Source organism: Salvia hispanica, chromosome 6 (assembly GCF_023119035.1).
Source record: "Salvia hispanica cultivar TCC Black 2014 chromosome 6, UniMelb_Shisp_WGS_1.0, whole genome shotgun sequence".
In the NCBI taxonomy this organism is placed as follows: domain Eukaryota; kingdom Viridiplantae; phylum Streptophyta; class Magnoliopsida; order Lamiales; family Lamiaceae; genus Salvia; species Salvia hispanica.
The window spans coordinates 17,194,005-17,210,366 of record NC_062970.1 but is presented as its reverse complement, the minus strand read 5'-3'; the positions used below and the strand labels follow the sequence as shown (position 1 = coordinate 17,210,366).

At 35.5% G+C, this 16,362-nt stretch overlaps 1 protein-coding gene across 1 annotated transcript; it reads right to left on the bottom strand.

The window, feature by feature from the left end:
* Nucleotides 1-6,537: 6,537 nt before the first annotated feature.
* LOC125197123 lies at nucleotides 6,538-13,887 on the bottom strand. The gene is made up of 16 exons (XM_048095828.1): nucleotides 13,619-13,887; nucleotides 13,437-13,520; nucleotides 13,251-13,324; nucleotides 13,136-13,169; nucleotides 12,592-12,650; nucleotides 12,062-12,176; nucleotides 11,837-11,874; nucleotides 11,378-11,475; nucleotides 11,242-11,297; nucleotides 10,244-10,511; nucleotides 9,986-10,101; nucleotides 9,510-9,563; nucleotides 8,739-8,804; nucleotides 8,154-8,228; nucleotides 7,484-7,577; nucleotides 6,538-6,895 (listed from the first exon to the last, which is right to left on the bottom strand). The coding sequence occupies exons 1-15, from the start codon at nucleotides 13,778-13,780 to the stop codon at nucleotides 7,515-7,517; spliced, it is 1,362 nt and encodes a 453-aa protein (XP_047951785.1). The 5' UTR covers nucleotides 13,781-13,887; the 3' UTR covers nucleotides 6,538-6,895; nucleotides 7,484-7,514.
* Between the last annotated feature and the right edge of the window lie 2,475 nt (nucleotides 13,888-16,362).

The window sequence follows — 16,362 nt, the reverse complement described above, 5'->3', positions numbered from 1 at the left end:
CCTTTGAAAACCAACCTAGCCTCGTACCTCAACCCCTCAATCTCATCTTTCAATTTGAACAGCCACCTGCAATCAACTACAAAGACACCAGGGAGTAGAGGCATAATGATCCAAGTATTATTGACAAACAAAGAGTGGATTTCTTCTTGCATAGCTTTAAACCACAAATCTCAAAACTTGGACCTTTGAGCCTGCTTAAAAGATTGAGGCTTATTTCCATCAGATTCAAACACATTAAAAGATAGGGCAACTAAATTCACAAAAGAACCAAATCTATAAGGGGGTTTACCAACCCTTCTTACTCTATCCCTAGTTAACTGATAATTGTGTAAATCTGGATTCTTATTGGGTTGTGGCTCACCATCAAAAACATTTTCATGGTCAGGGTCTTGGTTTTCCAGAGGCTCAGGGGGTATAGGATCTGGGTTGATAGGGGAAGAGTTCCACACCTGCTTCACCTCAGTGGAAGCATCACTGCCCTGGGACTCCACCTCACTTGAGGACCTCTCCTCCGATTGTTCCACCTCACTAAAAAGTTCACCATCTGATGTGACGAGCTCGACCAAGACCTATGGTGACTTGGTGACCTGTAACATGAGGCACACATGTGGTCTTGGTCTGGTGGTCTTGGTTTGAGGGGAGGATTGTGAGGGTAAACAATTCTCACATTGGAGAATGAACAAGAGTTGCAAGTGTATAAATGGGCTACCCCAACTCCATTAGTATGAGGCCTTTTGGGGAATACCCCAAGAGCAAAACCGTGAGGGCTTTGCCCAAAGCGGACAATATCATACTAATGTGGAGTTCGGGTGGGAACCACCGAGACCCAACAACTATGGAACGGAGGGAGTAGGACCAAGAACTTTTAAGGTCGCTGATGATTTAACTGTCACACATTTTTGTTTTGTATCCATCCTTACAAGTCTAAGTGAGAAAAAAATCCTGATTTCTGCTGTCAAAGAAGTGGAGCTGGAAATTGGAGTGAAACTTTGTTATGTTTTTAGTAAGTCCAGATCACCTATAACTTTTCCTATAACATCCCCTACTCCACCCCTCACAAACATAAAATATGATGGTGTGCCCATTACTTATGTTTGTGAGGGGTGGAATAGGGATGTTTTAGGAAAAGTTGTAGGTGATCCGAATGGGTTTTTAGTGTATATTTTAATGGTGAGACATAAGTTGTTGTTAAAAGGGATTAAGCATACTGAAATTAGTTTTTTTGTGATACTAGTATTCAAATATCCAATCATAAATAAGACGTCTCCCCTCCCTCATTTCATTTTTCAAAAATTCATTTACTTTGATTTGGATTAATATGAAGGGTGAACCGAGGCATCTCCTATTTCAATTTTCTATACAATCATATCCACACCCATCCAATATATATAACCGAGGAGTCTCCTATTTCATCTCCCCCAATTCCACACTCACCAGTCATCATTGAAACCACGAAACCTTAAATCTGAGAAATTGAAGAGGGGATCTTCATCCTCAGCCCCGCCTCCTCCATCTTCTCCGCCATGGATCGAGCTACCGGAGCATCTGACGGCAGATATTCGGCAAAGGTTGTATACGGAGGAGATAATTGATTGTGTGTAGTACGTGTGCAAGACTTGGTGGAGAGTCTGCTAGAATCCGGCCATGTGGCGCTCTATTGATTTGGACTATCGACGTCCCGCCGCCCGCGATTTTGGCAACATTTGTCGTTGCGGGGCCTGCGGAGATTATGATATTTGCTGTGAAGGGAGCTGCACACATGACAACGACAGTTGCCGTTGTTGGGAGAACAAATTATCCGAGTTCCTTGTCCGTCCTTGATGCACTATTTTTTAGCACTAAATAAACCTGCAAGTATACAGAGTATATATAGTATAGCTAAAGGTCAGTACCGGGATATCGAACACGGGGAGTGCAAACACAAAGTATCTATCCTTTACTAAGACTCAATTACTATCTGGAAGAACGGAAGGTTTTTGAAAACTTTGAAAACAAAAAATAATATAAGGCAATTAACAACTAAATGCGAGTAAAACACATAGACAATCGATAGAAATAAGGGAATCCCAGAGATGTGCGTTCACAGTTATGGTTATACAAATTCCAAACTACAATACCCTAGCACAGTTATTACTTTGAAAGGACGGTCACCTAGCTTATGCTCATGCAATGCAAACGTTGATTACAAGATTAGGGTTGTCAATCCTAACACGTAACTCCGAATAGCTCCTAAGACCCTTGAAAAGTCCTCACATTCAATTAACAGTGTCATTTTAAGGGAAGCTAACTGTAGCGTCTACTAAGTGAATCTAACTCGCTAGAACTCTCTCACAGTTATGAAACAAGCTATATTAAATCATACACAATTGTGTCACTCAATCATGTAGCATCAGAACTACTTAGGGAAGAAACGAAGTAAAAACAAAACGGATATTAAATAGAAAAAAGAATTGTATAACCAAAGTCGTTACTAACACATCCCTAGAATCCTATGAAATAAGTTAAACACATAGATTGAAGGGAAGACAATTTGAACATAAAACTAAAGCAAATAAAACCCGTAGGTTGAATCCTTGTCGTTCTTGAAATCCTTCTCCAACTCCTTGCACAAGTGAAGTACTCTAGCTCTTGATCTCTATGAATTATTTTTCTATGAAGCTTGAGGTCTTATTTATAGGGGAAAGCCAATCCTTGTTGTAGAAGGAAAAAAATCTTCAAAATAAGGTAAATCTTGGAGCAAATCTAGGGCATCTCGGATTCGCCGCCTTTCTCCGGCGGGCCGCCGCACCTTGGCCGGCATCGCCGCGTTGGAGTCCAGAGAATTTGTCTCTTCGGCGGCGGACCGCCGCAAGACTTTCGGCGGTCGTCGAGCGAGACTTCTCTTCCAAGCGCATTTTTCCGAGGCGGACCGCCGCATTGATTCCCGCACGGACGCCGGCGGTCGCCGCACACATCCGCAGCGGCCGTCGGTCGCCGCTTGACTCCAGATTTCCAGACTTTGCGTTTTGGCTCACTTTTTCGGCTCAATTGTGCACATTTCTCACAAAACACGTCAAAATATCAAAATAGACAAAATATGCAAATAATGGACGTGTAGAGTGACTTTGACATAAAAAACGGACCAAATAACGGCCTTAAAATAGTGCAAAATCCGAGCGTATCAGTCGCACAGTTAATCTAAGCCAGGGCCAACTCCTCCACCTCAAGCTTGGCGTTTGGGATTTGAATGGCTTGCTAGATTACGTAGCAGATCGGTACAATTCATTCATTTTTTATCTACTGCTTTAATTTATTAATTTATTGAGTTTTGTACTATAATTTTTTGGATTTTGTGTGTTTTTCTCTTTAAGTTTGATCCAATTTTGGCAACTTAGAACTATGTTGATTAATGTGTGCTTTTCTCTTATGCCTTTTGAACTAATTTTGGAAGACAATCATTGAGGTTACAAAATTGGTTGCTAGATATTCAAGTTTGATCCAATTTTGGCAGCTTAGAACTATGTTGATTAATGTGTGCTGTTCTCTTATGCCTTTTGAACTAAATTTGGGAGACAATCATTGAGGTTACAAAATTGGTTGCTAGATATTGAAATTTACATGCTTTGAGACTTGAGTCAATAGATGTAGTTAGTTTATCTCAAGAAAGAGGATGTACTTTTTTTCCCGATTTTCTTCTTCAAAGCCCTTTTGTTTATATATTTGCTCGGCGTAGTTATGAGCTCTTTAGATAGGCAATTTGCATTTCACTTTTTGCTCGGTCTTCTTCTTCCTTTGTGCTCATTATTTGTCCTAGTTGTTTCTATAAAACCTTTTTGACAATCTCCTCGTTGTTTCTCTAATATTTTCAGCTTTTATGATGACATTATGCTCATTATCTTATGAATACATATTATTCGTCAACCTTTCTGAATTTTGATTTCCAGTACATCATGTGATTGTTTTGTTCCCAGCTTCAATGTTCCTGGTGTCGTGATTCATAGCCTTTGTGCCATTATTTATGGTCTCATTCTTTCGCTTTGCTGAGTCACTAATATGCTCTATGTTCTACTTTTTCCACAAATCACATCAGCTTCGATGCCTTCCAGTTTTTGTGTGTGATGATGATATTGATTATGATTCAAACCTAGAAGATTTGGTTCCGGTTATAAAAAAACTGCCACAATTATAAGAGCTGCATGATGAATCCATGGCTCATATCCGATGAGTTTGAAACCATTAGGATCGCTTGCCCAAAGTTGAAATCGTTTTCATATCATAATTGTTTCATCAATGAAACAGATTTTTCAGGTAATATGGAAGCAATTGGAAAAACCATCCTAATGGTTTCAAACTCATCGGAGATGGCGCAGGCATGGAATTACATTTAACACAAAAGTGGGGGTAAAAGGGTATAAAAGACTCAAAATAGTGAAAAGGGGTCAAAAATGATATTATACCCATACGTAGAGGCTTACAATGCATTTTTTTAAACATGTGCACCTCTAGCGTTCGACTTGTCATACGTAGGGGTCAATTTTGAAGTTCACTCTTATTCTTAAATGTCTACATTATAGTGTCTAAATTAGGTATATTTAAGCTTAAATAGTAATTTCATAAATACCCCCAAAACTCCTCTTTTATATATGTATAGATAGATTGGATGAGTGTGGATATGATTGTCTAGAAAATTGAAATAGGAGACGCCTCGGTTCACCCTTCATATTCATCACTAGCGGATCCCCAAATATATGTTAAAATAATGTATTGAAGTAATGCACATGACCTATATTATAATTGGTCCAGTGGTTGGATCCTTCAATTGTATAGAAGGAAACGTGGGTTCGATTCCCTTCTGTCATGATTTTGCATGCACCCATTTTACCCACCCATTCTTTTATAGATCTCTTAGGATTTGATTTTATTTTTTATTTTTACTCATTGTACATTTTCTTAAAAAAACTAATTTCAGTATGCTTAATCCCTTCAACAAAAACTTATGTCTCAACATTAAAATATACACTAAAAACATAACAATGATTCAATCCGATTTCCAGCTCCACTTCTTTGACATCAGAAACCAGGATTTTTTTCTCACTTAGACTTGTAAGGATGGATAAAAAACAAAAAGATGTGACAGTTAAATCATCAGCGACTTTAAAAGTTCTTGGTCCTATAAGATATGTAACAGCCCGACATTTTAGGGTATAATAAATACGGCGATCGCTACCTAGGCGGACTTAAATGCAACAAGAGCGTAGGCTAGGGTTTCATTTAAAGGGTTTTGACCAAGGTATTTAATGAACTATTAAAGCAATAAGTCAACGGCTTAATCAAGAAAATCAATGAAGGATGGAATACCACAATTAATGCTCAAAATGACAAAGGTTTGATGAATTCCAAAACGCATCATGTCTCGATATTCTAATCAATAATGAAATAGTTCAATTCAAACAAACGGAAAGAGTTCATGTTTTCAGCGGAAGCAACCAAGAGAAAAGTGAAGTCATGTATGAAGACACAACCCCACTCAATGTTTCACGAAGATCATATTATCATTCAATTTATTTGCTCAACACCGCCAACCGCTCGTCGCTGCTCAACCTGCACATAGGGAAAACACATGCAGGGCTGAGTATTTTAAACATACTCAGTGAACTCATGTCAAAACATTTTAATAGATATGTCATCCTTACCATAGTGAACTCGAGTTTGCATTTATAAAAGTATATCATCGAGTATCACAAAATAATTTCATAGACTGGCCAGTCAAACAATTCCTCCCAGTTTCTCAACAATCAACAATTCCATAGTGCGACGAAAGTGTGGCCACACTATTCGCCCACGAGACCGGCCGACTAGCAAGGAAGGCTTCCGATCCCAACTGTGTACACTAGCCTGATATGGTTTGCGGCCCTACTCAGACCCGAATTCGTTTTTATAGCCCTATAGCCTAATGGAGCGGACTCACAAACTAGGCATCAGGCACACAACATAATCAAAACAATCACAGGCATGGCATAACATTTTAATCCACCCTTATAACACCATAATCAATATTTTGGTAATAAAAGAGTTTAGTGAATAAAGCCCACCTCGACTCCTTAGATTTCAAGTACGTTCTTCCTCTTGCTATCACACCGAGAGCGCGAGTTAACACCTTTAATTTATGTGTATCACAAGTGAGTCTCAATCATTGATTCAAAATCATGCATGTTCCTAACGTTTCCCTTTTTCCCCTCGATTCGTTTTATATTACCACTCGAAAATCAAGATATTATTATCATATCACTTTCTATTCACACCACAACAACTCCAGATCTATCATCAAAACGTGTCATGCATGAGTGTTTTTCAACACACATCACACGCACACACAACACACATGCACGCACACTGAGGCACGCACATGCACACACACACACATGCATCCCATTCCCATATTCATCAATTGTTTCCCCTTTCACTCAATCTATATGCATGAGGGTTCAAGAACACCGATTAATCGGTTAGATGAAGAAAGATTAATATAAAAATACCTTTCCTTGATAGAACAAATAGTAAAAACAAAGTAATAGCCTTGATAAACTAGCAGTTGAAACATTCCCAAATCCAATTAAAACAGTGTGGCCATAATAGCGAGTACAAAGGTGATATGTAACGGCATGATACAGGCGGAGACGTCGATATAAATAGCTAATAACTATACCCCCTATTGTCTCTGGCTATGGCGGTTCAATGAGAGGCATCCCTTGTTTGCGATAATAACAATCCACACCTCCATCTCCTATTACCAGAAAGCCGCACCCTCGTTTATAATTTTACATTCAAGATCATCCTCAATTACAAGTTGTCCCTCGAATCTGTATTTGACAATTCACATTAAGTGGGAACCACCAATACCTTGTCTTCGGATGCCCTGCGAATTCTGTTTGTCAGGAAAATTCAAGTACAGGAACTCAAAACAAGCTGAAAATAATCCAAAAGTTAAATTCATGCCTCCTGAATCTAGGTCGAATGGTATGCCCAGTTGCAAGGCTCACATGTAGTGTTTGTTTAACCAACAATCTAAGAGCAGATTGATCAAATTAGACTACTCTTCACCATGAATATTTCATAGTTCAAGAAGCAGGAATCAATCATTTGCTCTACATTGACATGTTAAAAGAATGTGGCTTAATTTCTGAATGTAAGTTGAGTCGTATTCCTTTTTCAGCAAATAAATTTGTTCTCTCCCCTACTTTCCTCTCTCTTTCTGTCAAACTTTAATCTCTCTCCACTTTAGCCTTTAAACTAATTCAGACCATTCAATCAAGAGTCTCAGTTTTCAAGTTCAACCGAGAATAAAGTTAATTTTGGTGTAGCTTCAAAGTCCTCTCATATTTTTCCCAATTTCATTCAGACCATCAACCGAGAGTCTCAGTTTGTATATTCAATAGCAGTGTGTTCTAATTATTTTACTTCTATCACATTGATGCATGCCATGATGCATACTGGGAATACATACCTTCAATTCACCAAGCTATGATATTTTTGACCTAGTTTCCCACAGTCTGACCATCACTCTTAGCAGAAACTGAAGTTGTACCTTGCTCAATGCACTATATGCAGAGAAAAAGAAAATCGCAATAAGAATATTTGATTTAGCCAATGTGACATAGTACATGTTAATATTTGCACATTCAGCTAACAAGTACTAGTAAACATGTTTTTCCCAATGAAAACATGTTTTCCCAATGAACATAGATAGATTTAAATTCATTCCTTCCTTCCTTCCACCCAACTGGGACCTGGTAATTTAGAAAGATACAAAGAATATAGAAACCATACTACATTAAATAATTGACGTATTATATATTCATAGCATTTACAATAGTCTTAACTTCTAACTTTTGTGACTATAAGTATAAATTTTCTACAAGATGAGCTTTAAAATACGGTAAAGAGGAAGGTACTTTAACATCATATTTGCCATAAGTTGTCTATCAATGTCATATCTCTATAAAGTCAGACAAGGTTCTGAAACAAGTTATTAATGATGTGTTCCTATTTAAGTCTCATGTCTTCAGAGTCACACTTCCATCCTCTTGTGCCATAGAAAGGCAGAGAGAGAACAAGGAAATCAAAGGACAAAAACAGCCAGGACAACACCAAAATCTCAGAAGAATATCTATTACCTGAAGTAGGTAACTATGCAGCCAATCTAAAGTCTGAGGGAAAGCTGTAGCCGATATATTGACAACTGAGTAACCCTGCTCACAAGTTTTCAAGAAGTCTATGAGCTACCATATGCAGAATATGTTTGCAGCATGGTGCGATTCATCAAATATAATTATCCGACTGGAAATAATTTGAAGTGTGCATTTAAAACCATCTAACTTCACTCTACCTGAAAAGGATTATAAAATTGTTCCTTTGCAGGATAACCAATTTTTATCCAATTTATTAAAGCTGTAGCCGAAAAGGATTATTAAAAGTTTTAACCTAATTTATTACAAATAAAGAATAAACAATAGAGGATAGACAAAAGCTGTGATTGCATTTACTTTTTTCAGCAGAGATACACACACACACACATTCAAAGTCTTCCTATCTAGGCAGAACAAAAGGATGATCAATAGATGGGGCAGAAGAACATATCGACACTTGAAATTTCACCACATGATTTATTATAAATTACAAAAATCGACCATAAAACAGTAGTGTCTTTCCTTATGAATTTAGCATTTGAGTCCTCTGGCAAAGGTTTCAAATGGTAGTACCTGGGACTTAAATGAACAGAGGTAGTCCTGGATAGTTTTCAAGTTAGCAATTAACTTATCCTTGTCCTGGAAAAACAAGTAGATTGTGATTGTCAGCAATTTATTTTAAGAAATCACTCCAGAAGCATAAATACAAAAGAATCATATAGTTAATATGTATTCCAAAAGCCTATGTAGAATTTATGAGTCGAGTATTACAAGCTTAAGAACACATAGAGATAAAAATTCAAGACTTGATACAAACTCAAACCACAACTATAAAAAGTGCAAGTAATGTGTAAATAATTCCCAAACTTTTGAGCCCCATACACCAGATTGAATTCTTCAATAAGGAATATATAAATTAGGCTCACTAATTTAAGTTAACCTCAATTGATTCAGAGATACATCCGAAGTCCGAGGAGGACTTGAGAACAATAATTGCATGGTGCAGTCACCAATAAGGATAATGCACAATACTCTATAAACCAATATGCATGATAAAGTAATACAGCACTTCACATACCAAAATTAACACTTGAGGGAATTTACTCAGTAATAGGATAGATTCATAAAACATAGGATTGAGTATTTGAAGAATAAGATGGTCAAACATGCTCAAAAACTCAAATGTGGATTAGCTTAAGATTATTTTTAGCAATTCATCCTATTACTCAAAGTAGACATCCCATCACTGGTTTATATATATAACAAAAGTGAAGCAGCACAGTATTCTTAATCACATTGAACAGTTCTTAAATGAAGTTTGTGAAAGGACAGTTAATGTATAACCTGTACAGGGAATTTTTCCATGGCACGAGTAGATAACCACTCCTCCAGCAAAGCCTGCAAAATCCAACCAGATTAGGCAAACTTCCAAAAACAGAAACATTGTTTTGAATATTATAGCATGGCCGATCTCTAAAGAAATTACAAAATTATTCGCTAAAAAACATTTACTCATTTTTCGATCACCAGATCCAATGATAGATCCAACTTACAATCCCTAACCAGCTCTCCCTTCCATTAACCAATTTCAATTCCACATTTTAAGATTCCATTTCCTATATGATGTTGGCTGTTTGCCCAACCTTATATTCCCAGGCAAGCCTAATGGGGATTTTCCCATCATTAAATTTTTTCGTACTCTTGCCCAGGTTTTCTCAAGTCTTAGTTCATAATATAGGAGTAATCTTTAGAGCTATCTGAGACAAGCTCTCATTGTAGTAACAAGGAAAACCATCAAAACAATAAGTAACTTTAGACACCTTATGGTCAAATTCAGCCATCTTCAGGATTATAGGAATTATAATGGGTTCAGGTCCAGACTTTTCTTTATTGACTGCAGGTGGCCGGATGGGTTCAGCATCTTTCACCAATATGCCTGTGAAGATAGTTAGAAAGTTGGAAGTTTAGCTCAGAAAAATTAGTGCAAGCAGGTGAGATATCTTCTAGCAGAAAATACAGTATGAGTAACCAAATCAAAAAATGTGAAAGTCAAGATCACAAAAAACAACAATTTTCACCTTGACATTCAGGGCCACTACTGCTTATGTTCACATTTTCCAGAGCCCCTGAAACCATATCCACACCTGATGCTACTTCATCTGACCTGGCAATCTGATTGCCAGAGTTGTCATTATCTTGACTAACAGATGCAGCAGTGGAATGATTGTCAGCTGAGCTTCCATTTTTTATTTTTCCTTCAGTCTTTTCTCCCTCTTTTCCTTGGTTCGTGGTTGATGACTTATTTTCATCATTCATTAAGTAAATACTAGGGTCCAAATGTATGCCCTGTAATTTTATAAAAAAAAAGAAATACATATCCATGAGGACATATGTTAACAGGGTCCACCTCTATAAGAATACAAATCCTCTAATAATAATAATTATGTAAAGAAGCAATTTAAACAAGTCCTAAAATAAGTTACATGAGTATATCTGGGCCATAATTAACTATTCATTATATGCAGGTTTAAGCAAACTAGAATATGTTCTTGCATACAGATGTGTGTACTTGTGGAAAATTACCAAGTGATTTGCATGCAACTGTAAATGATAATACTGGGTACCAAAAATTATGCTTCATGGTCAGGTCTGATAATCACATCCGACTATGATTCAGAGTATAATAATAACCATGTACGGTGATTATGATCCAATCTTTTAGTATTTGAATTATAAAAAGAAGCTCAATATGATACTGATACATCTTGTGTCCTCTTAATAATCCATTCCGGCTAAAGAAAAATAGGATTTGAACATCTGTCATAGCAAAGAAAAGTCAAGGTTCCTCTACTCCTGGTTTTCCAATATCCTTACCATGTAAACCATCAGATTCCACAATATATAATTCTTAATTTAATGAACTCTGAACTTTTAGGTACAACCTTTCAACAGCCTCACATTAATATTAAGATATATTTGCCAGTGATCTAAGATTCAGTACAGAAAAGAATCAAAAGGAAAAGTAAAAAAAGCATGCAAACAAGAGATTCGCAAAGCAAAGCGAGATGGAAATTACCTCAATAATAATTGGTTTCCCATCCTTCATTGCTTTCTTCAAATCACCAGCCAAACCTATGCGAAGCACAAATTATACATGATTTATAGGATAATTTCCAATGCAACAGTGAAAAATACCAAAGCTATTGCAATACCTTTGCGGACAATTCGACACTCTCTGCAAAATTCAGTTATTAACTCATCAGACGAGCTGAAATCTCGTGCCCAAACTGGGGAAGATGTTAATGGCGCACTGAGATGAAAGAGTAGGCAACATTAAGCAGAATCACCATCAAGCACTTTAGCATCGCATATCATTTATCAATTTTAATCAAAATAACAATCAATGCATTGGAAAAGTATAAGTCTGATAATCTGCAACTGGATAAGCACAAACTTCTTACAAGCAATCTATAAAATTCTCTAGTAGCCCATATATTGACTATTTGACTATTTCCAGCCTTATAGCATGATTTTTAGCATCAGTAAACACTTCCCAAGGCTGAACAAGTTGGACACCAATTGACTAAGTCTGTCAGATAGAAATCTGGGTTTTTAAGATAATTTCCAGAAACTGTTAACAGAGCAAAATTATAAGCCAAGGAGGTACATACTCTGTTGCTGTACGCAGTAACTCGTACACCATACTCGTCTGTACATTAAGAGGATATAAAAGCACTGGAGTTAGTTTGAGAATTCCCAAGGGAGAAACAAAAATAAAAAAATATAGTAATAAATTATAAATCAAAACTGGGAAAAAAAGCCAGAGCAAGAATTTGAGTGTGGCGACTCCAACAAATGGACTTTAAGCATTACTTTTGTAATAAGGAGAATCTCACCTGCAACACATTTGGCAAATTTAGCCTTTGTGCAAGTTGAGTAGCAATAGTCGATTTTCCAACACATGCAGTTCCACATACAAGAATGACCAGTGGCACTCTTTGATGATGAAATCTTATAGACAGAGAAAAACATATAAAGTAATGGTAAACATTAGAAGAAAACAAAGTATCAGTTCATATATCATCTTAATACTCAGATGTTCAACAAGCAAGTAGCTATGGGTTTGTTAAATCTGATATTCCTCTCATCATTCTAGGGAATAACAATGTAGGTGCATTATGTACTTTTGGGGAGTACACATATTCCCTTATTCACCCAAAGAGACATATTCCAAACCTCTAGTCATCTTCACATATGCCCAAGTCACAAAACAAAGTGAATGTGTCCACAAGTGATACAATTTATTATCTTCCAAATGGTGTCTTAATGTTAGGAAATATTCAACCCAAGTAATTTTTTTTAATATAAAAATACTTGACCTCAATTATCAATATCAACATAAAACAAAGATGAAGAAGTAACTGACCTCGTCATCATTTTGTATCGGTTTATATACTCTTGGCCATAACCTCGCCGCTCCATGAGCTACGAGAATGAGGGAAAAATTATGGAACTATGTAATCATGTGTGCAAGCCTCCATATACAATGCAAAGATTTTAAGAACATAACAAAAACAGGAATAACAGTCCAGGAAATTCACTAGTTGAAAGAGATATATTCCTTGATAGTTCATTAAAGAAATGGAGTTAAGTTCGCCCGTACTATGTTGGGTCATTAAGGACATTGGAAACCACACAAACAGAATGTAAACAGAAGAAAACCATAAAAATTACACCAAAGAAAACAACAAGTGATCCAGGTTGCAGTCTGAAGGCAGCAATCAACACAGCAAAGTCATTCAAGCTCAATAAAGTAAATAAGAGGTAAACTAGTATGACTTAAAGACTTATCATAGTATCATACCAATTACAACAAGAAGGACTAATGGAAACTAAAGATGTATTGCCATTTATCAAAAAGCTCTAATTTAACATAAATGCTGAAAACTAAAGATGGCGAATGTACACACCTTAAATAAGTTAGCTTCGAGGTCAGACTGCGAGCTGCAATGCAATTACCTTAGTCAGTTAACAGTAGAAGAGAACGAATTAACATCCAAACATGTGTGTGGTGGCAGAACATACACGTCTAGAAGGCTATTATCTATAAGCAGCTTTTTCAGCTCAAGAGCAATCTTAATAGCCACGTGATTAGGAATCTGCAATGAAGATCAAATAGAACACCATAACTACAAATTCGTTTAATTTAACAAAATAATCAGGAACCCCCCAAGGTGTAAAAACAAAAAATGCAGGGGGGTTTTGTTTTACCTTAGTGACAGTCAACATTCTGCTAAGCAAAAACCGGGAGAGCACGTAATAGTGGTCGGCATTGTCTCCCAACCATACCTTCACCTGAATTGAACAAGCAAGTGTTGAAATTTTGACAACAGAAAAAAAAAATTAAATAAATAAATAAAAGTAGAAGATGATTTATGATCGGATGAGTAAACCTTAACAAAATCATATTTAGAAGAAGCGTTGCGAGTGGAGAAGGGGAGAGCGGCAGATTGGGCGTTTTGAAATCGACGATCAAAACCATCTTCTTCTTCGTCATCATCGTCTTCCTCTTCTTCCTTAGGGTTTTGGATTGCGACTCCTTTATCTTTCTTCATTTCGCTATTGGGATTGATTGTAGCGTTGTGTTTCTGGATTTCGTCACAGTTTGTATTCGACTTACGTGTGCGTCTGCTGCTCTTCTTCTTCAACACTTGTGTATTTTCAACTCTGCTCCAGACTTTAAATAAATTAATTTTAAAATGTAATATTTCTAATTGTATAAATAGGACCTGAAACCAATGTATAAACTTTTTATTCTTTTAGATATTTTTTAATATTCAATTAAATTAATTTATACTAGTATTAACACTTGTGCTATACAGAGGACATAAGAATTTCAAATAATGAATATAATATATAATAAATTTATAGAAAATATAAATTCAACTCAATATGAAGATTTAAAAAAACAGAAATGTATTTATCTTGTCTAACTCTAAATCAAGAATTTACTACTTCCTAATGAATGAAATACCAATATAATTTTAATTTATAATCTAAGTGAAATAAAAATAATAAAAATTAATAAAAAAAAAAGATATGTAACAGTGTAACTATATTAAAAAAATATGACTTAATTAGAATAAAGATATACAAATATTATTTCTATGTAACAGCATTACTATTACTATTATTGATATGTCAAAGTTGACTTTTCATTTACTACTATTTTCTTAATATTCTCAATCCTAACGTCTAAAAGTTTAGAAAAACTGATATGAATATTATTCACTGATTTTTCCTTTTTCAAAACATATATTAATAATACGTAACTAAATAATTGTTAATTTTTATTCAGAAAATATAAACAGTTATCATGTTTTCTTATAGAAAATATTCAAACCAAAAGAAAAATACTTATACGGGAATAAAATGATAAAACAAAACAATTTTGTCGTGATAAAAGAAAACTCTAAACTCTAATCTATTATTATCTTTTATTTTAAAAAAAAAAAAATTTTATCATGAAGCTAATGAATTCAGAATTTTATAAAATTTCTTACAAAAAGAAAAATTTATACTAATTTTTTAATTAGTTACTAAATAAAATTAATATTACATCCCAGGGCCTGAATTAGGTTTTGCAAAATGGGCTTGACCCAATTCTTTAAAAAGTACAAATGCAAGATCCGCCTCCCTCTCCTCCCGTCTTCTCCTTCACGCCGCCGCCGTCGCCGCCGCCACCATCCCTGCCCGGCCTACACCACCTCGCCGCTGCCGTGTGGGATAGCTGCGAGGCTGCACACTTTCTCCTTCCTCTTTCTTCTTCTCCCCCTTATCTCTCCATGTTTCATTTTGCAGATTCAATGTTAGTTTATAATTGTTCCAAATCTTGATTGGGAAGCTATCATTTGATTGAATCAATTTTCTATCCAATAGTTGTCATTTTTCAAAATGACCAAAAGGGTAAACAAAATAGCTTCATATTTTTCCTCCAAAAATGATAAAATTGTCTTTTCATCAAACTGTCACTTTAGATTAGTAAGATGCCTTTTTACTTGGTACAAATAAATTAATAGTATGACTTTTTATAGTAACTTTTTATCAAACTTATCATGAACTAAAAATTGATCTATAATATTATAAATATTTCACAATTGTCCACAATTAATAAGTGTTCGTTGAAAATATCTTATTTGAGTCGGATAAAATGTAAAATTTGTGATGAAAAATATCAGAATTTTGTCCAAAGTTCACAGTCTGAAGGATCATCATCCCTAAACATAAACGAAACATGATTAAAACATACTATTTTTAGTTTATTTTTTATTTTATAACTCCAAAATAATGAATTATCTACCTTACTAAATTTCCCTAAACAGTACTTATATATTTTTCTATTAAGCAACTCCCCCTTCCCAAAAAGTTTATTACTTATTTTTATTTTATCCGTCTCCAAAAATTTGTCACCTTTTACTTTTTACTACTTTTGATACAGTTTATTACTCCCTCCGTCCCAGATTAAGAGTCACTTTTGGCCATAAAAGTCCGTCCCAGTTTAAGAGTCACATTTAGTTTTATCCATATTTGGTCATTCAATTTTATCCCATTATTCATCAAAATTACATCAAAATGTCATTATCTATATTTAAATAAACCAAAACAAAAATTAAAAGTAAAAAAGGACCCACCTTCAACCAACTTCACCATCTCACTTCATTTATTACACACTTTACCATCTCACTTCATTTATTACACACTCCACCATCTCACTTCATTTATTACACTTCAACTCTTTCTTAAAACCCGAGCCATAACAATAAGTGAGTCCAAATGTGAGACGGAGGGAGTATAAAACTAATAGTACTATATAAAACTAGGATCTGCATGCTACTTACTTTTTCAATCCACTCTCTATTAGAGCATTAGCAATGGAAGGGCCCTCCCATAGTGCCCTTCTTTTTTTATTATTTCCACATCATCAATTTTTGAGGGGGGCTATCTTCCCACAATGAAGGGCCCTCCCATAGGGCCTTCCCATTTCCAATTCATTTCCACATCATCATTTATTTTGTTTTAATTTTGTAGCACTTGTATCTTTATTATGTTGTCAAATTAAATAATTTTAAATGCAAAAATATATTAATACACAAATCGTCGTTGTATTGCAATAGAATACAACGAGATTTAAAAAAAA

Excerpts from the sequence above, each read along its gene's own strand:
- LOC125197123 (XM_048095828.1), bottom strand. The coding sequence starts at position 13,780 with ATGAAGAAAGATAAAGGAGTCGCAATCCAAAACCCTAAGGAAGAAGAG. Across the intron at positions 13,521-13,618 it reads CTAAATATGATTTTGTTAAG|GTGAAGGTATGGTTGGGAGA; the intron begins GTTTACTCATCC and ends TGTTCAATTCAG. Across the intron at positions 11,476-11,836 it reads TTACTGCGTACAGCAACAGA|TGCGCCATTAACATCTTCCC; the intron begins GTATGTACCTCC and ends CTTTCATCTCAG.